Raw genomic sequence first — 22,522 nt, 5'->3', positions numbered from 1 at the left:
AGCAAGCAAGTAGTGGGGAACAAACTTCACCAATTGACAAAACAAAAGTGAAGGAAAAAAAACATTGTGAGAAACCAGGCTCAGTTAATAAAGCAGATACTAAATTAAGTTCTGATTGGTGTCACAGCCAATCCTCTTTTATACATTTTGACCAATATATCAAACATGACTAATTACTAACATCTAACCTGACTAATTACTGAGCGATATTGTACACGGAGTTATTCTGTACTCGCATATGGCGGTTTAAGTAATTCAATTATTTACTCTAAATTACTGATAAAAGTCCACTTCAGACTGCTGATCTGGTCTTAGTATGAGTGGTGTCTTTCTCAGTCACTCGCGCACATTGAATTAGCCACACGTGCTTATTAGCATGTCGCGATAGACACAGAATTAAAAAATCGTATTGTGGTCGACAGTTTATTCTGTTTAGCAATATACCATCATACCATCCAGACCTACCCTTTACCATTTTAAAGCTGGAAAAGCACAAGATATATACTTTTAAAATAACTTTGATTGGATTCGACTGAATAAACAAAGTCATATACATCTAAATGCTATCTTGAGGGTGAGTAAATCAAGCTTTTCATTTTTGGATGAACCCTATAATACTGTGAATATATCTTACTACAATACTGTGGTTTAGAGAATGATTATTAGAGAAACAAGAGCTATCCTGCTAATGTATCACAAGCACTTCTTCCATGGGAAACAAGTCTGGCTGCCACACCAATGTTCAGATGTGAAAACCATCATCTCACTGGCTTCAACTTGAAAAGAGTGATCAGGCTGTATGCCAAGAGTTTCAATGGCACTGAATGCCTACAGTAGGGTTTTTTTTTATCATGGTGACTGTGCATGGTATCAGGTTCACCATTCATCCTAAGTCAATGAGACATGTGAGTGAACGATTGACCAGCACTTTTGTGAATGAATCATTATGCCAATGATGTCATGGCTCAGATTTGTCTTTGAGGCCGGTGTCTGTCTATACAGGGAGAGCTGAGACAGATGACCTTCATAATGGGAGATGCAAATGCTGCCAAGGATCATTGTGAGCTTCATCAGCATATGTGTGGACACAGCCTTTTTAAGATGGAAAGTAGCGCTGAGGTAGAGTCGAGCACTTTAAACTTAAAACCAATTTTGTCAACTGTTTACAAACAGGTTGTTTTTTGTAGAATGTTCTTAGAGCTTTTACAATGAACAATTGCAAAAAAATGAGATTATATTTAAACATACTTTTTATATACACTCATCAATCCTGTTTCTGGAGATCTACCTTTCCTGCAGATCCATGCCAAACACATCTGCCTGTAATTATCAAGTACTGTTCAGGTTTTAATTAATTCTTTCATGTGTGTTTGGTTCTATTACTCTATAGGAAGATATAGCTCCAGGAACAGGGTTGAGCTTTACAGTTTCAGCACTTTTTAGTCTATAACTGGGGTGTCCAAACTCGTTCCTGATGGCTGGTGTCCCGCAAAGTTTGGTTTCAACTCACCCCAATCAGACACACCTGGGCTAGCAAATCAAGCTCTAGTGCTGTGGTCACACTGCACTTTTTGCCCCATAGGCTTCCCTTCATATTCACACAAATGCGGCAGACCGGAAACACAAGTTTCGCAGTTCGCTGTGCTGGAAAGTTCAAGCTTGGTGAACTTTAACCTGTGAAATCGCATCAATTGATTGCGTGAGACCAATTGAAGATCAAAACATGATCTCTCTGGACCGAAATGTAAAATATGGACCAATCGCTCGCTTTTTAAAATGTCTAATCATCTTGTATAATCATGCCCCTTTTCGCAGTGCTGTACAACTGAATTTTGCACACACAAACTCTGTGACTGCAGCATTGCTTGGCTTTTTGGAAATATTCGTCCAAGTGTGTTGAGGCAAGTTGGAGCTAAAATCTGCAGGACAATGGCCCTCCAGGACCAGGTTTAGGCACCCCTGGTTTGCTGATTGAACATTAGCAATATGCAAAATGTATTCTAACAGGAGTTTTTTTTTGTTCTGTTCTGTTTGTCTACAAGCACAGTTTCTGAACTTAAGTGGCTTGATTGTAGTCCTGAGATTTTTTTTCTGTGAACATACTGTACATGACAAACATGACGCAATACTGTATCTTGCCCATGTTCAGACCTGGTTGAGCAGTGTTAGTGGATTGTTGTTGTCATGCCCAAAGGCTTGATTCACAGACCTGATGTACTGATATACATATTTCATGTATAGTTTTTCTACCTCAACTATTTTTATCCACATAACCATAGCCAACAAAATGGGAATGAATGTTTTTTTGTGTGTGATTTTAATAAAATGTATCAGAAATGTCCCATCATGGATGCTGTCATTTAGTTTAGCTTCCTATTCATTTGCATGAAGAGGGTGGGGTTTATGAGCTATACTGCAGCCCACCACAAGGGGACTCTCAAAATGTTTGAGCTCTGCTTGTTAAGATGCATTTGACAGTTAATGCAAAATAGAATTTACATTGTTGTTCTCACAAAGCTTTATATAAGAGATTTAAATGGGCAGTTTACTGCCATCCTTTGTTTGAAACGCGTGCAGGGAAGCGGCAGCTACAGTAATTTACTGTTTTTGCTTCTTCCTAAATGGGGGATGTATAGCATGGTTTAATTGATCTTTAATTAAATCTTTAAAGACAAATACTGGAAAAACTTGAAAATGATATTGCATAATGTAAAATGCTAAATTAAGACCCTTAAATGAAAATGTCACAAAAAACTACATATTTCTGAATGAGAAAATCTTTCGTTCAAAAAGCCTAGAAGAAATTTGGCTGTTTTAAATGGTCAGTAGTAGTAGTAGTCAATAATTAGATTTTTCACTTTCATTAAAAAAAAAAATACTAAATCTAAATGTTATCTGCTTTGTTTTTTTTGTTTTTTTCAGATTTAGAATAAACTAAATTAATGCACACAACATACAACATTTTGACAAAATGTAAAAGGTTATTTTAGATGACTAAAAAGCATCTAATGTCCATTGCTCTTCAGTAGTTCAACCAATGGGAGATGAAAGCAGTGTTTATTAATTATTAATATTGATAATCCTTAATTAATTATTAATTTCTAAGTTACATTTAATGATGCTATTGGCACAACAATACTTACTCCCAGGGCCGTCATATTGTCATATCGAAGTTGATATTTAGCCTCACCATCGTCAGGATGGGTTTTTAATCTACAGCAGTTCAGACTGTTTCTGCTGGATGATGATCAGTGTGATGAAGAAAAACTGTAAATTTCTAGTCAAATCATCCTTTTTGCAATCTTATACTGAGAACGGAAATAAGGGTAGCATTAATAGCTAAAAGTGTGGCAGAGTGTTGCTTTTATGTGACTGTATTGTATTGCAATATAAAAACAATTAAGTGTTTATGTAAAATCAAAAGTAATTCCCAAATACTTGAAAATGAAATGATTTAATGACAATAACCTGCTATGCTTGCGACTGAATTAGTTACTAAATATCTGTATAAAAAGATAAAACATAACATAATAAAAACATATGATAATAATCCCATTAAACCCAGTTTAAATTCAATTCATGTTTATTTATTTAGCGCTTTTACAATGTAGTTTGTGTCAAAGCCACTTTACATAGAAGTTCTAGTGAAGTCCATATTTCAGAGTTAAAGTTCAGTTTTGTTCAATTCAGTGTGGTTTAAATTTCACCGCTGAATGTTCAAACACTGAAGACCTAATCCAGTGATGCTCATTTTTAAATGTAAAACAAAGTTACCTGAGAGAGAGAGAGAGAGAGAGAGAGAGAGAGAGAGAGAGAGAGAGAGAGAGAGAGAGAGAGAGAGAGAGAGAGAGAGAGAGAGAGAGAGAGAGAGAGAGAGAGAGAGAGAGAGAGAGAGAGAGAGAGAGATTGATTTTGATTTTACAAATTATTAAACATTTGCTTTACAGCTCAAATCAATTCATTCATAAAATACAACTCCTCATTAACGATAGAACACAACCCATCATCGCAACACCATTCAATTTTAAACACATTAATTGCCTTCATCATTTATAGTAATTAAAATCAACAATAATTCTTGATTTTACTAGTTTTTTTAAAAACTACTGCAATATTTTTACCAGTACTCCATTTTGTCTTGTAATATAAAAAGCTGATTTGGCTTGACCAATTATAAAATTCATCAATTGACATTTATATTTTACATAGAAGTTCTAGTGCAGTCCAGATTTCAGAGTTGAAGTTCAGTTTAGTTCAGTTCAGTGTGGTTTAAATTTAACCGCTGAACCAGAGAGTAGGCCTGATAGCAGTAGAGTCAGAGAAGATGAACTTCACGGCAGAAAAAGAGACCAGAGCCAAGTTTACCACCTATTTTGTATCTTTTTTTGACCATGTGACCAAAGCCTACTGAGACATACACACTGACCAATCAACATGTGACCCCATCATAAAAAGTCCAAACACATCTAAACCAGTCTCTGATCTTATCAGTATCTGCCTTCAGAGTCTGTATGGACCTTCTTGATGAAAAAGACATGTTTGCAATATAAACAAACGCATATGATAATTTGCACTCTTACACAATGTTGGTGTTTCGTAACATCAAAGTTTTTCGAGGTGGGTCGTTAACTCAACGCTCATTGGCACAAAAATGACAAACACAATTCTTTTAAAATCTTGTACCATTTAAAAATAATGTGTTTTACTGACATCTTTGCCTCTATTTCCCCAACAGGGCCCTTTGCCACCCTCAGCTGGCTCAACAGCAGACACAACGTTCACATCAGATCCCTCCACTGCCACAGATGACACAGCCAATATGCATTCAGTTCCCGAGCTCAGGCCTGAACCCAGAGAATCACATGGTTTGGTAAGAGACAATAAGAGACATCCCAATGTTAATTACAGACCCTCATTTTTACGAGCGATCTGTGTATGAATTATAGCATAAAAGCTCAGAGAAACAGTTCCACGGTGAGTAATTATGCAGCTATGAATGGACAAAGCCAGAGTACAATGTGGGGAGAATGAACCTCAGCTGGAGAAGACGGATGACTTCAGAGGTCAGGAAATTGAATAAATGGGAAAGAAGGGATCACTAGGTCCTCTCATTTGTCCTTATAAAGCTGTTGCTGTATTTTCCTTCATGGGGAGGGCGATGATAAATTATCATCATGGGAACCGTCCTGTTTCAGCGCAGTGCTGTAACAGAGAGAAGCTGTGCCGAGATGGTGGGTCGTGTTTGATAAACGCCCCATCTGGGAAAGAGCGGGCAGCTTGAGAGTTTGCTGGCGCACTCCAGGAACAGCTCCAATGCTTGCAAATTGCCTGGAAATTCATTAGACTCCTTTATTGCTTTGCACTTGAGGTGAGCTCTGTGTACAGCAAGGCATTCGTTCAGAAGTTTACTGGGCTTATATTTGACATATATTAGGATTCGACTGCATTTATGATTGCGGCTACAATGTTGGACACTGTCTGTATAGGTGGCTGTGGGTGTGGGCTCTGATACTTACAGCTTTAATGAGACGTCCTGCCCATGTAAAAACACCCACCTGGAGGACCAAAAAAGACTTTCTTCCAATGACGGCCGTTCATACTAAGACAGTATTATTTTAAAAAGGACCAAATTCTGAATACACTGATTGATGCAAAGATGTAAAGTTTAACAGTTTCACTCAGAACACAATGTGCTAAATTATGTGTTAGGCATTTAACATGGATGGCCATAAAAGAGATGATGCTGAATGTGGTTTAATTTAACCTACTAGGGCTTAGTGGCCACATACATGGACAGCACATTTTAGCTCTTAAGTGACTATTTAAAATACTTTGAATCTTTTAGATTTTGTTACAGACATACAGTGTCATCCTGCAACTGTTTTGCAGCATATGAAATGTCGCAAACACTGTTTTTAACTGTCTAAAATGGGCGAAAAATTTTGTTTTTACTCTCTGATAGTCAAAACATGAAAAAAAAATAGATGTTATATATGCATAAAAAAACAGGCAGGAAAAAAAGTCTTTTATGTAAATTTGGACCACGAGTCCACATATATGGACATAATTTTTCTCTAAAAGTACATCACATCAAAAGATGATACTTAGGTTTTTATTCTAATTAGGTTCCAATAAGCCCTAACAACAAAGAGAAATAAAAACTGCATGTTAAAAAAATGCTGACGCAGTGGCACAGTAGGTAGTGCTGTCGCCTCACAGCAAGAAGGTCGCTGGTTCGAGCCTCTGCTGGGTCAGTTGGCGTTTCTGTGTGGAGTTTGCATGTGCTCCCTGGGTTTGAGTGGGTTTCCTCCGAGTGCTCTGGTTTCCCACACAGTCCAAAGACATGCGGTACAGGTGAATTGGGTAGGCTAAATTGTCCATAGTGTTTGAGTGTGAATGATTGAGTGTGGTTGTATCCCAGACATAGGGTGTGGCTGGAAGGGCATCCGCTGCGTAAAAACATGCTGGATAGGTTGCTGTTTCATTCCGCTGTGGTTTTCCGCAATTTTTTTTGAACTTGCATGCATATCAGCCTATTGTTGGAGACATCATTTATACATGACCCTTTATAATGCAAAATAGGGGCTCTTTAAATTAAAAGGATAGTTAACCCTAATAAATATAATTTTTTTTATTGTTTACTCAGCAGTTTTTCAAACCTGTTTGAGTTTAGATCTCCTGTAGAATAAAAAAAAAAAGATATTTTGAAGAATGTTGGAAACGGGTATCCATAGAGTTCTATATATTTTTTTCCTTCTATGAAATCAGTGGCTACTGGTTTCAAATGTTCTTCAAAATATATACTTTTGTGTTATTTGAGGAAATAAACTGATTGATCGCATTTGGAACCAATGGTCGGAGAGTAAATAGGTGCATTTCTATTTTTGGTTGAAGTGTCCTTTAACTGTTTTACACCTTAAACACTTTGTACAAAAATATGCATATATGCACAAATAAATATACATATATAAGCTTTTAGAATAATAATATTTTTTTGTTTTCTTCGGGTTCATAACAAAATAATTCAAACACGTATTACAAATGGTCACTGGTGGCCTACTAAATGTAAAGCCAGAATGTACACAGCGGTTACTATGGATAAAGTACAATGTTATTAAAAGGAAAAAAAAAAACCTGGTGAGTAGTTTTAAATTGTGTTACAAGACACAGTCACAGAATACTAAAAGTCTTTGTCCTTATTATGTAATTTGCAAATTTGCGAAATGTGCAAATTACGTAATTTTATGTTATGTAAAATTATGTAATTTTGCTAATTTTGTCCTTATTATGTAATTTGAGGCCTATATATATATATATATATATATATTATTTAGATTCTAAAATGCGATAAATTGCTATTAATTTTTGCCTAGTCAACCCGTGTTGATGTGGGTTTCCCCATCAGTTTAAAGACATGCTATAGAGCACAGGTGTCAAACTCAGTTCCAAAAGGGCCGCAGCTCTGCACAGTTTAGTTCCAACCCTAATTAAACACACCTGATCAAACTAATTGAGTCCTTCAGGCTTGTTTGAAACCTACAGGTAAGTGTGTTGGAGCAGGGTTGGAACTAAACTGTGCAGGACTTCGGCCCTCCAGGAATTGAGTTTGACACCCCTGCTATAGAGGAATTGAATAAACTAAATTGGCTGTAGTGTATGAAGAATGTATGGGTGTTTCCCAGTATTGGGTTGCGGCTGGAAGGGCATCCGCTGTGTAACATATGCCAGAATAGTTTGTGGTTTATTCCTGCATGGGCGACCTTTGAAATAGAGACAAAGCTGAAGAAAAATGAATGAATGAATTTTATTTTGTTACACCAGAATTTGGACCCGTCTCATATTCCAAAGCATACTGCAATGATCATCACTTTATTATGAACACAGTTGGAACAAGTATCCAAAAACCAAGTGAAGCCAAATCCTTTTGGCCCAAAGTATTCTATTATACGGGAAGTGAGATAACGACAACCATTCAGTTATAATCTCACACACTGGCACAAAAACAGCTGTGTTTAACAAAAATAAATCTTTAAGTTTAATGATTGAGGTAAATCTCCATTACGCATCTTTCCCCATGGGAAGATGTATCTGGATTTCGTTTTATTTAAAGTGTAATTGAGGTTGACTTTATATGATGTCTGTTATCAGCTAAACTTTGTCTACTGGACTGAACTACTTGAGTATACTGCAACATTTTTTAAAACACCTCCTTTCATAAGCACCAGGTAATGGGCTTTATTTTTGCAGATATAGTCTAAGATATTGAAAGTTTTCCCCCTGAACTCTTGATCATTTCTGTATGGAGTAATTATAGATGAGGCAGAGGAACTGTGGGAGTTCTGTTCTGCACATGTCAATCAGCACAGCATGGAAATGTTCTTGGAAATGTTTGTCTATCATCCATTTATTCTGGCTTCATAAAGGTTAGACATGCAATTACAATCTCTGCACTATAATTTAGCGCAGCCTTCTGAAGCTAAAATAAGTCTTAAAGTAGTTATAAACTTAGGAAAAGTGTCAAGTTTTTGAATATTCAGCTTGGGAAATTCTAACAGTTTTTTAAAAAAAATAAATAAATAAATAAATGTGGCTACACTATTTTGTGGTTTAAAGGCCCAAGGAAATTAAATATTAATATCAGTATCGTTGGTTTTTAAGATCTTTATTAGTTAGTGTGCTCCAAAACAAAAATTCGGATTTAGAAGATATTAAACTGATATAAACATGCAAAGCTTGTAGTTTGTCATTTTTGCCAATATGGGGCAAAAAAAAATTTCACGTTACCTCATACTACAGTTTCTCATCAAATCATAACCAATCAAATACTCTCTAGTATCTGGCATGGCCTGCCCTCCTTCAAGACGCTTCTCATTTGATGCGCTTGAGCTCAATCGCTCTCACTGGTAGAGCAGTGTCGAAACTAAATGCTTTTGTCTTTTTTTTTAAGGGGAGGGGCTACACTATGCCTCTCTTCGTGTGTTGGTAGAAATGACATCAAAAATGCATATTTCAAAGCATATCACAGGACCTTTAAGTACTGGTTTTTATTAATGCAATTATGCATTATTATTTATTATTATTATTATTACACTTCAGACTTTCTTTATTATCCACAAGTAGACATTTGTCTTTGGCTTCAGCACATAGTTACATTCAACATCACGTTCCATAAAAAAGCAGGATAAAGCAGAGATTCAGTTTATGAGTCAAAATAGCAAGTAAGGTTATTTGATGTATTTGTGTGTGATTTATGGTTGCAGAAGGGCTCAAATAAACTCCTTAACAAATACATCAAATAACTTTATACTTGGTATTTTGACTCACAAACTGAATCTCTGCTTCATCCGCGTCCGTCTCTGTGAATGACTGCTGTTTATTTGACTTAATGCAGCAGTAGAAACAGATTCGCTTGTGGGAACATTGGGTGGGGAGAGCCATCTCATTTAAATTAAAAGGCACAAGCAACAAAAACAACTACAATGCCAACTTTTACAATCTACAACTTACCCCAAAATTCATAGATTCAGCATGGACTAATAAATGATCTGATGCGTATTTTGAACTGAAAGTTTACAGACCCGTTCTGGACAGCCAATTCGAATGTTATCACTCGATTGAATGAGCATTGGACCAGTAGGGCCTTCTGCACCTACTGGTAGGCTTAGAAGGCTGTTATCATTCATCCACATGGTTAATCAGCTATAGATCACATACCACTGCGACCGTAAATTAACAATAATTATTTCTATTAATTATTAAATTTGCCATTAATTGTATTTTATTAACACCCACCCCTACTCCAACCCTAAACCCAACCATCACAGTAATGTAAAAACAGATCTAGAGCTGGAGTCTTCTCTGTTAGTATAGCTGATTAACCACACAATTCATTTAATTATTTTTTTTATTTCTCATTAATTGTATTTTATTAATGTCTACCCTTACCCCAACCCTAAACCCAACCATCACAGGAATGTAAAAACACATCTGGATCTGCAGTCTTCTCTATAACTGATTAACCATGTGGATGGATGATAACAGCCTTCTGAGCCTACCAGTATGGGTATCTGTCAGCTGATAACCACTCATAACGCCTATTTCATCGATTGAAAACATTTAAATCGGGTGTTCTTGAGATGCCAAAGACTTGCCTTACATCTTGAGAAGGGGTAAAACTGGAGCTCTTTAATAACACATTATAATATAATTGAATAATAACAGTACATGCAATCAACCATAAAGTTCTAGTAAGTGCATGTTGTTAGTTAATATTATAAAGTATTTGAATGTACTGCACTTTTAAAATGGACAGTTTTTTTTTTTTTTTGCAGTAATTCCATTGATTTTGTTTTAATGTGTAATGAAGGCAAAAGCCTTCCCCAATAATATAATGTAATTTGTATTAAATTAATTGATGGCAAATGCATAAAAACCTTTTTCACTCATGACCTCAGACTTTTAAACTCCTCAGTAAATTGTGCACATTGCACATGTTAGATGAAAAGACCATCTCTCACCAATCCTCATGGTTTCTTCTGTTTGATTAATTAGGCTATCATGACTTCTTTATTCAATTCAATTCAATTCAGCTTTATTTGTATAGCGCTTTTACAATGTAGATTGTGTCAAAGCAGCTTCACATAAATGGTCATAGTAACTGGAACAGTGTGGTTCAGTAGTCTTTATGACTTCCAGCACCCACCACCAGTGAAATGGTGGAAACCTCAGAGTCAGGGTCTCACAGAAAAGTCAGGCATGGCAGTCTTCATCTGTGATTGATCTTCTTGAGTTACCTCTATTTCCATGGCAGCCATTACCACTAATCCTCTGTGTTTTAATGACCTTGTGGTCAAACAACATCACTCTGCTTCGATTTGGAGAGCTGGAGGTCTGCTAAAAACTTGCTTTGAATCAAACTAACCTCATCAGGTTATTTCTGGAACAGATTGTCATTTGTAATTGATGGCTCACCGAGGCTGTCATAAATCTGTCCTTTTCTGTGTGCTTGTGTGTCAGTCTCAGCAGGCTTTAGTTGTCCGAATGTGTTTTCTATTTGTCACGCTTCAGCTGTGATGGAGAAATCCCCTGTGTTTATGCAAAAATGGCTTCTAACTTGGTTTTAAAACTTTGATTATGTCTCATGAAATTTCCAAGCATGTGTCCTCTTTGTCTTGCTTATCTATAAAAGTGAAATGAAAGTATACTGCATGACTTGTGTTGTCAAAGTCACTGCTGATTTTGTTTAAGGAATAACAGAGATGATTCTCTGCAGTATTAGCAGTCTTCTCCAGCGTAGCTCTCAAATGTCATTCTTGTTGACATAATGTGGCATGTCAAAGGTTTGACTTCAGTGATGCCAAACATCATTGGTTCTTTTGTCTCATGGCCCATTTGTGCATTCGAAATTGTACTACAACGATGCTGCTACAACAAATGGGGATTTTAGATTTCTTTAAGAGAAATCTTTTAGATTTAGACTAAGAGTTGGAACATTTTTGGCTTTCTTAAGTTAAACTTTTATTGCATGGAAAGTAGCATGAGAATTCTGCTACATTTTTTTGTGCTTGATGATAAAGAATGAAAGGAAAAAACAAAGATGCTATGGTGAGTAAATGATGACAGAATTTTTCTTGAAACGTTGATTGCTTTTAACCTGTTTACTGAAGTCAAAGTACTGTAAACATAGAACCATTTAGCAGTTTGAGCATGTTGGATTTTTTAAATTATGATTTCTCTAACAAGGATGCATTGATCAAAATGGACTTAGACATAAGCAATCATCAATGCTGCTTTTAAGTTTGTATCCATACTGCAAGAAATCTTTAAAAAAAGAATAATAATAATAATCATCATAATCCTAATATTATTAACAATAATAATAATAATAAATGTTTAAAAATATATTTTTAGCTAATTTATTGTTATAATTAATTTATTGTTATTGATGTTATAGTTTATTGAGATAGGTCCCAGGTTCAAGTCCTCAAGGAGCCCCCGATTTATGTAACAAATCCTTTTTTTTTTTTTTTCAAAAAATTTAATTCACAAGGGAACGCAACATAGAGGACACATCGTCACCTTAGAATTTATAAGGTTCTATCTGACATTTTTGTCAAAATTGAGTTATTGGCAAATTCTTATTAAATGACATCTTATTCACTGGGATGTTTTTTATAAGTTGTTTACATTTTAAGACTTTTTATTTGAAACCCAAAACAAACAAACAAACAAACAAACAACAAAAAAAAAAAAAACATTAAATCTTAATATCTCAAAATCATTCAGAACGCTGATAGAACCTATAATTCCAAGATAATGGCATGAATCCAGTTTCGTCTAAATTAGTAAATTTATTACCACAAAACAATCAAACAAATCATGTCACAACTAAATAAGAATGAATAAAGAATCAAAACTCACATTCTTTAACAAATATCCAACACTAACCTAAGACTTACTACCCAACAAATAACAAAGCATAATAAAGTAAGACCTAAGGAAAACAGGCAGGAAATTTAAATAAAATAAATCAACCTTGATGGCTGGCAGTGAAGTCTCCTCTCTCCACTCAACGTCGGTCAATATTTATAGCCAATTTGCAATAGCACAACTCGCCACAGGTGCGCAAAGACAAACCAGACTCTAGGAAACAAACAGTGAGGGATGTCATGACACGCACAAAGAAGCAGGCAACAGCTGTAACATTTATTCATTTATTTACAATCATAGTATCTATTAATCAATATTATAAGGAAAAAAAATTAAATAGTTTTTGTGCAACTGGAGTAGAAAAGTGGAATAAAGGTTGCTAAAATGTTATTAAAATAAGTAGTTTCATAATAATATTTAAATGTTACTGAATTTATCAACTTGCATTTTATTACATTTTAATTCAGTGTAATTTACAAGTTAAGGTCACACGTTTCATTTATTAATAATAATTCAGAATGTACTAATGTATTAAATCTAAATTCATTCTTCATTGATTAAATTATTGATGCAGTGACTTAATGCAAAGTTTATTTTAATTAGCTGCTAACAAAGATGAATCAATACTTTAATAAATGTTACCATCTTGCTACCCTATGAAATCTTGTTGAAAAATACAAAATTTTACTGACTTCAAACCTTTATGGAGTACTGTATATCCTCCTTGACCCTCAAAACAACCTACTAGCCCACATTACTCTGCGGACGTAATTCAAATAGGACTCTACAAGTGGCTGTTGCACATTTTATGTGGGTGCTGTTGATGTTAATGGCTGCCTGAAGGCTCAGTTGGCTGGAGTGTGTGAAGCCTGGGCACAGCTCAGTGTCTGGGAGGTTCTCTCTCTGGGAGGGCACTTGGAGAAAGCCTGCACTGTCTGAAAACTTTAGCAGGGATACACAGAGACTGTGGTGCTCTGTGTATCTCCAGTAATCATGGTGTGCAGTTCCTGGATGAGATGTTGCCTTCTACTAGATCTGCTGCTTCTGCTTGGATTGCATGTGGAGGGCAAATGGAAAACCATGGTAGGAAAACAATAAGAGCTTTTCCTTTAGAATTGTGATTAATTTTATTTTAACATACTAGATGGTCGGATGTTAGATTAGATGTTTACAAATGAAGCTTACACCAAAATATGATTTAACTTTGTATCTGTTCTAAAGAAAAAATAATGTATGAAATTGTATTGTAGATGGGAGCTGACATGTTTGAACTCTTTCTTAAAGGAACAGTTCACTCAAAACTGAAAATGCTGTCATCATTTACTCACCCTTTAGTTGTTTCAAAACTTTGAGTTTCTTTCTTCTGTTAAAGACAAAAAGACATTTTCAAAGGAAGCTGGAAACCTGTAATAATTTACTTTTATATTCTTCAAAATGTACATATTTAGTGTTCTTCTGAAGAAAGAAACTTATAAAGGTTTATAACCACTTAAGAGTCAAATACACAGTAAAAATACTTGGTCATGACAGCGTATGTTTTTAACTTTGATTTGACTTATTTTAGAAAGTTAATCAAGTTTCAACGTGTTTTCTTTTTCAAATTGAACAAAATTTAAGTTGATCTTTTAAGTCACCTTAATTGTTTTTTTAGTTGAACCAACTTGCACCAGTGTATTGAGAATGTGTTCATTTTTGAGTGAACTGTCCCTTTAAAAGTCTGCATCGTTACATAAATCAGCAATACTGACCTTCCAGTGATTATGTCCACTTGCTGAACTGAGAGCATAAATGAGCTGGAAAATGGTGGCTGAATTGAGGTTAAGATCGTAACACACCAGTAAAGTTGGAGGTCAACAACATGTTAAGTGGGTGTTTATTGTTGTGGTCCAGATCAGTCTATTGACCTGAGGTGCTGATGTTAATTGTGGACAACTTAACTGTAGTTTTCTTAGGGGCATTGCAATATGATGAAATATATAATATTAACTAAATAAAATGCTATCATTTTATATTATGCTCTATTGTTTGTTTTGTGGCATCACAAAATACATTATTTATGGTAATGCATTTTTAAATTATTTGGATGATGAGCCCAATATTACACTACAGGCAGAAACAAGAATAACAGCACTTAGAGAAAGCAGCATACACAAGTAATGCTCACAGTTAACATTTTATTTAGCAATATTGTATGTTAGAATAGCAATCAGTTTTTATATTTATATATAAAAATATATTTTATATATTTATGTTAATATATTATATATTAATATATCAATTATAATTTACATTAATATTTATTTTATATTTCCACACACATAAGTGATAAAAACAGCTATATACAGTTGAAGTCAGAATTATTAGCCCCCCTTTGATTTTTTTTTTTTTTTCTTTCCTAAATATTTCCCAAATTATTTCTAACAGAGCAAGGGAATTTTTACAGTGTGTCCGATAATTTATATTTTTCAGGAGAAAGCCTTATTTGCTTTATTTGGCTATAATAAAAGCAGTTTTACATTTTTTTTAACTATTTAAAGGTCAAAATTAATAGCCCCTTTAATAATAGATAGTCTACAGAACAAAACATCATTATACAATAACTTGCCTAATTACCCTAACCTGCATAGTTAACCTAGTTAAGCCTTTAAGTTGATAACTTTAAGCTGTATAGAAGTGTCTTGAAAAATATCTAGTCAAATATTATTTACTGTCATCATGGCAAAGATATACGGCAAAAATAAATCAGTTATTAGAAATGAGTTATTAAAACTATTATGTTTACAAATGTGTTGAAAAAAAATCTTTTCTCCGTTAAACAGAAATTGGAGTAAAAAAAATAAACAGGGAGGAAAATAATTCAGGGGGGCTAATAATTCTGACTTCAACTGTGTATGTGTGTGTGTATATATATATATGTATATATGTATATATGTGTATATGTATATATGTATATAAGTATATATATATGTATATAAGTATATGTGTATATATGTGTATATATATATGTGTATATATATATATGTATATATGTGTATATGTATGTGTGTATATATATATATATATATATATATATATATATATATATAAGTATATGTGTATATATGTGTGTGTATATATATATATATATATATATATATATATATATATATATATATATATATATATATATATATATATATATATATATATATATATATATATATATATATATATATATCGGGTTGACCGAAAGTGACACAGGCTTCTCCCAAAAGATTGTATCACCTTTTCTTTGAACCAATTAATATTTTATAAATATTTTATACACCCTCAACTCTGAAATTATTTATACCCCTGGTAAATTCTGACTGCCATTTTTTTGTTCAAAGGTAAATAAATGCTGAGAAATATATATTTTTTCCCACAATGATACAGTTAGTAAATTGTCTTATATCATGACATACAGTTGAAGACAAAATTTTAAGCCCTCCTGTGAAATTTGTATTCTTTTTTAAAAATCGTAAAAGTCTTGTTTAATAGAGAGAACAAGACGGTTCAGCACACATTTAAAATGTAATCATTTTAATATCTAATTTAGACTAAGTAATTTCTTTGGATTTTGCCATTGCATAATGACAGTGCTTAATATTTTTTTTACTTATTTAGCCAGATACTATTCAGCTTATAGGGCAATTTAAAGACTTGCATAGTCATAGTATTAACCTATTTAAGTTAGTCCAATTTGGCAATTGGATAACAGTGTTTTGTTCTGTAGACACTCAAAAATATGTATTTCTTAAGAGGGCTAATAATATTGATCTAAAAAAAAAATCATAGAAAATATTGTGAACATTTCCTTGGTCTGTTAAACCACTTAGGAAATATTTGAAAAAGAATACAAATTTCACAGGAGGGCTAATAGTTTTGTCTTCAACTGCATACCGTTAACAGGATTGTGATAAGAGATGTTTAGCCCTGCTTTTCTTCATTATGGGCTGCCATTCTGATGAAATCTTCCAGCTGATTTTTTTTTCTTTTCTTTTTTCTGTATGGCAGTGTTGGATTTGCCCTGCTAGGTTTCTCAACAAATAACTTGCAAGGATTTCCCTCATACCTGTGTCTTTTGCTCTGATTTATGGTGTCTCTGCACATTATTCACTGTTGGGTCAGCCATGATGAACACTGATAATATCCTGCTCAGGGCCTTGAGTTTCAAGCTCTGACATTGTGCTTCATCATTTTCCAGTCTGTGTGAAACATTGGTTTGTATCTGTTAAGCTCAAGACTGCGTTAGTAGTTATGACCTTTACTGATATTGATGTTTCTGTCACTTTAATGTTTCGATCTTTTTTGTGGATTCATTAATATTGTGATTGACTAGTAACTACTTGCTCAATTTATTGGAATCTAATGTTGTCATATAGTTAGCATATATACCGTAAATAAGTACAAATTAAAATGTTATTCCAATGGTAGATGTGATATAGCTTAAAATATTGGTAAACAACGTTCAACCCCAGGAAGTATCTGAAGACTACAACATTTGGGCTGTAAATCATGCTTGGAAATATTTTTGTTTTATTGCATTTGGAATGCCAAACGTGTGCAAACGATGCTAAAGCTTGCCTCAGAAATGGCTTCACTTTTCTGAGCCATTTTTGTGCATAGTCAAATAACTTGTGCTCATTTCAGTTATATGCTAGTTCCACTCAAGTTCACATACTGTACATGTCCAATGTGTATTTCAGGGAGTAGTTTGACAATCAGTTATATGTTTATAGTTTGAGTGATATGGCTTTTATAGCAGTGTGCTTTGTATCGACACTGGTGCCCCACCAGTGACGATATACAACCATGTTGCACTGCTACGGGTGTGATATTTTATTATATAAAAAAGAAAATCAAACATGGAGCATCTAAAAAATCTTTTGTATGAAGAACTACTTTTGTCCGCTATTCATTATCATTTGCAGCTGACGTCAGAAAAAGCTCAAACTGTTGCTAATTTATCAATGTCACTTTAGAGCTAGTATTTGAACGATTCTCTAGCGTAATGTCTAAAGTGATGACAAAACAGGTGATTTTGCTGACATTTTAAGATTATAAGGCTGAACGGCATGAAATGTCATTAGTCTACAGACATTTCCCAGTATTTCTCTGTTGCAATTGGGATATCACAGTAATTAACCCTAAAAAAGCCAAAGCAAAGGAAACACCACCAGATTGCTATGGTATAAATACAGCACTACAATATACAAAAGAAAGATTGTCTTAATGTCACTTACCTGTTTTATAGTGATTTGATCTGCTGTAGTTTGAAATAACGCTTTCTCCTTTAAAGGCTTATTATGCGGCCTTTGTTGCCATCTTGTGGAGGAGTATTAACCATCTTTGCTCTGCTCAGTATGATAGGCTATGATCTATAGATGCTGTATTGTTTATTTTGTGGCGTTAGTATTTAATTTAGCAAAATGTTGGGCCTGTAATCAGCTTTTAAAAGTTTTATATTTCATTTAATATTTATTCTATATTTCTAAATTAGTTTTATCTATTGTTAGTAAACACAATTTATTTTATATTTCTATATTAATTTTATATTTTATATTATATTTAATTTCATTCTTAGGTTCTATATAGGTGTGTGTGTGTGTGTGTGTGTGTGTGTGTGTGTGTGTGTGTGTGTGTGTGTGTGTGTGTGTGTGTGTGTGTGTGTGTGTGTGTGTGTGTGTGTGTATGTATGTGTATATATATGTATGTATGTGTGTGTGTGTGTGTGTGTATATATATATATATATATATATATATATATATATATATATATATATATATAATGTATGTATGTATGTATGTGTGTGTGTATATATATATATTTTTTTTTTTAAATAATGAATGAAATACCATCAGTCTACTGACATTTCCCAGTATTTCTCTGTTGCAATTGGTATATCACAATAATTACCTCTGAAAAAGCCAAAGCAAACACTACCAGATTACTATAGTATTAATACAGCCTACAACATACAAGACAGAGAGATCGACTTAGAATGTCATTTACCTGTTTAATAATAATTTGATCAGCTGTAGTTTGAAATTATGCAGAGTTTCTCTCCTCTAAGGGCTTATTATGCGGTCTCTGTAACCATCTTGTGGTGGAGTGTCAACCGTCTTTGCTTCTCAGTATGACAAGCTTATGGATGCAAACGCGTGAATCTTTGAAATTATATATTTTTAAAATTAGCACTATCCTCAAATAAACTGCATAGTTGCAATCTAAACAACTACATTATGTTGTTGAACAGCTGCAATATTTGGCAAACTATGAGTTTATTGATCTGCTGTCAATATATGTGGGCGGAGTATGGTGAGGACTGCTAATCACATGGTTATCAGCCAATCAGATTCGAGAACCAGACAGAACTGTTGTATATATATTAATCCCTCTATAGTCATATAACTTGAATAATTTTTTTGCCATGAACCATTATTAGAAACTATCAACTCTAATCTTTCCTCGATTGTTTGACTGATTTAGATGTCTGATTTAGATGTTTGACTGATTTAAATGTCATTTTCTGCTTCCAAACATGACGAGCTAGACACATCTTCTCCATTCACATCCAAAAACGGAAGTCATCAGATGTAATCTTCAACATGGAATATGCTCCTTTGTTATATTCCGGAGCATCTGCATTAGTGACTGACTTCCTCTCAAACAATCTCACTGGCTGATCTTCTGAACAAAGTGTAATTGTGTCTTGTAGCGTCTGGTTCTGCTCCAGCGTCTCTCGCAGGGGTTGTTCCAGTGTTCGGTACAGTTCCAGCCAAAGATGTAACCTGTAGCACTGAGGAGGGTAAAACAATTATTTGGGGAGCTGTGTCACCCTTGAGAGGATCAAGTATCCCTCTCATCTTAGGCAGCCGCCTTACAGTGTTAAGTGCCTGACTGCTCTTTCTCTGTAGCTTATTGTTAAAGAAAGAGAGGAGGACAGTGGGATGGAGCCTCTGGGTCTCTGAGCTCGGAATCATGGGTAGGCCGTTTGCCTTTATCGTGATTGATCATCTCTTCATTTGGTGTAATATTCACTTAATTTTCATGGTGCCTATTTTAGTGATCAACTGGCGCTTGATTTCTGGTTTGAAAAAGGGTGCTCAGCCCCACTGTATTAATTGATTATCTGGTTAAAATGCTTTTGTCCATAATTAAATGAAGGCTCAATCACACTAAAGAACGTAACAGTTTTTTTTTCTAAAAGCTAAAAAAACTAAGTTTACATTACAGTATATGGATAGAGATTTATAAGAAATTTCATTTTTGTTGGGTGTGTTTAGACTTTTGCTTTATTCTATTAAAATAAAGTCTGGTGCAAATGCTCAGTAAGTTCAGTTTGTTTACTTTATCGAAAAGTACTCAAAATCGACATTCAGAACCTATAATCAATCAAATTTTTCCAGGTTGATTTTTTTTTATTTATTATTATTACTCTGGTCAAGTAAGACAATGGACGTATTCTTGAGCCTTACTTTGCACTACATTGACGATGATTGGAAAGCCAGAGATACAGTGCGCAGCATAAATGAGTACACCCCGTTTTGAAAATCAATATTTTTTATCCATTTTTCAGTGAAAATAGGCAATGTATTTTGGTGCATTTAAACAAAACCAATTTATTAAACTGATACATTTATTATAATAGTATTTTAGTCACCAAATATATTTAGAAATTGAAAGATAATACAATTAAATTTAAGCAAAATATGGCAAAAAAAACTAAATTTCAGCTGTTTTTACTTTTTTTTTTTTTTTTGCTTCTCTTGATTTTTCCTCTTTAAAATTTGTGTTAAATACTTTTCTATAACATATAAATTTAGGTGTACTAGTTTTTGTACCGTTATCATAAGTTATTTTGTTAGATAAGCTCCAGATTTGGCTTCAGTAATTTCTAATCTAATGTATATGCATACAAATATCCAGACACATATCCACATTTGCGAGGTTTGACTTACTATACCTTAAGAAGACATATTTTCCATTATTTTAAAATTATTATTTATATTAAACTATTTGTTTACGGAAGAATGCACAGTTTAAAGTATTATTTACAGGATATTCAATAGTTTGTTTTTTATTTAGAAGAGAGACTCTATTTTCTACTTTTTAATATGAAAAAGCATTGAAAATAATTTATTTTGTGTAAAAAAGTTAAGTTATTTATTTTCACGTTTCTAATAGAAAAAAGTGGCAATGTGTTTTAATGTTTAATTGTTCAACATTAATGTTCAATAAATAATTATAGATAGTGGATAGTTTTTGTTTCCTTCAATTATTTTAAAATCAAGAAATGCACCCTTTGTTCAGAAATCTCTCACTTGTTATATGTAAGCATATTTACTTTACAAAACTTGTCAGTGAACTATGAGGGCAAAAAAATTAAAATAAAATAAATAAAATAATCGGTTATTAATCATAATCAAGTTTTTTTTTTTTTTTTTTTTTTGATTGTTGGCCAAATCACCCAACTCTACATCTGAACCTTTATGCACTCTAATAAACAAGCAGACTGAGACTCTTAAAATGATGCATCTGTTTCCAAATGAACTGTGGTGCAGTTTGAGTGAATCACAAATGCAACAAAGGCCAAAGTCATCCAGATTAATTATAAACTGGACCTGATGTCATGTGATTCCACCCTAAAAAAAAACAATATTACATGTACACCAAACATATCTGTTGTCTGTTCTAGTTCAGTATGCATGTCAAATTACGACACAAGCTCATTCACTAACTGTTTTATATCTCATTTGGGTTTTTGCGCTCTTTTTAAAGATATATATATATATATATATATATATATATATATATATATATATATATATATATATATATATATATATATATATATATATATTTACTTAGTTAGTTAGTTAGTTAGTTAGTTAGTTAGTTAGTTAGTTAGTTAGTTAGTTAGTTTGATAATTTTAGTTAGTTAGTTAATTTTATTTGAGTTCTTGTTGTGTTTTAGTGTTGGCAATATGTAAAAATCAAATCACTGTAATCAAAATGAAATTCAGAAATGTGATTAGTTTCATTATTAAAGTAATTAAATTAATTTAATTAGTTAAATTGCTAATTACATTTTAGTTAACTTGTAATGTGTCATCTAATTTGCCATATTTTATTGTATTATTAATGAAAATCTAAGAAAAATCTGACCTTAAACAGTCAACACTCTTTTACATCCCCACAGCGCAGTAAAATTAAATGATAAATTAGGTTTTTGCACTGATATATTGGCCCTTTAAAGTTTTTTCATTGTATTCTGTGCAAGATTGTATTCCTCAGTCTACAGTATCTCTTTTTGTTCTCTTCCAGAACTCCAGTGTCTCTCAAAAATGGGCCATTTCTTCTCATCCGAATAGAACTTCAAAGCAGTCGGTCCGTGGCTTTGTGGTGGTGGATGAGTCTGAGCGCCTCGCGTCTCCTGTCGTAAGCACACATAGCAGGTATAAGGACACCAGAGACAAAAAGATCCAGTCCACCACCTTCAAATCATCAGAGACTTTCACAACTCAAAAACTGAAAGCTGATTTGAGTAAAGGTCGTCTGGAGCAGCACCATTTGAAGCCGTCTGGGGACATCTCTGAGCTGGATTCTAGCTTAAATGTAAAGACGTCAGCTGGTCAGAAGGATCTGCTCAGGCCCACAGTCCATCCCGAGTTAAACCAGTTGACTGAAGAAGGTTTCTTACTTTCCTCACAGAGCATCTCTGGGTACTCTAGTCAAGTAGTTAAACAGCCTTCGGTCGATGTTTCCTCACAAAAAGGATATGAAATGCCTATAGGCACTGTAAGAGCTGACAACAAGTTTTCAAGAGTTATCCGTAAACATGGAGATGTTATATTAGGCAAGGATGGAAGAAGATACAGGCTTCTCAGTGGACCTCCAGGGCCTGTTGGACCACCAGGGAAAAGAGTGAGTTACTAAGATCCTGATGAAATTGGGGGAAATCACATGCTCAGAGCGCCGCCTAAAATGTTTAAGTGATTTGCTTACTGTAGTATATCCTAAATTGGAATCTGAACCCCAAAAAAGTTGAATGAACAGAATAAACTCGTT

At 33.8% G+C, this 22,522-nt stretch overlaps 1 protein-coding gene across 2 annotated transcripts in view; it reads left to right on the top strand.

The window, feature by feature from the left end:
• The window catches only part of si:dkey-61l1.4, a 92,373-nt gene that overhangs the window by 28,476 nt on the left and 41,375 nt on the right, over positions 1–22,522 (top strand). For both annotated transcript variants that reach the window (XR_015491273.1, XM_087253552.1), the window contains exons 5-7: positions 1,003–1,119; positions 4,736–4,870; positions 21,779–22,378. Coding sequence is in view for 1 of the 2 variants with exons in the window: in XM_087253552.1 (XP_087109678.1) it covers positions 1,003–1,119; positions 4,736–4,870; positions 21,779–22,378 (852 nt within the window). In the remaining variant the exon portion in view is untranslated. The remainder of the gene's footprint in view (positions 1–1,002; positions 1,120–4,735; positions 4,871–21,778; positions 22,379–22,522) is intronic.

This window comes from Danio rerio, chromosome 5, assembly GCF_052040795.2.
Source record: "Danio rerio strain M-AB ecotype USA chromosome 5, GRCz13ab, whole genome shotgun sequence".
In the NCBI taxonomy this organism is placed as follows: Eukaryota; Metazoa; Chordata; class Actinopteri; order Cypriniformes; family Danionidae; genus Danio; species Danio rerio.
The sequence above is the reverse complement of the archived record's forward strand: the minus strand, read 5'-3'. Positions and strand labels throughout refer to the sequence as shown.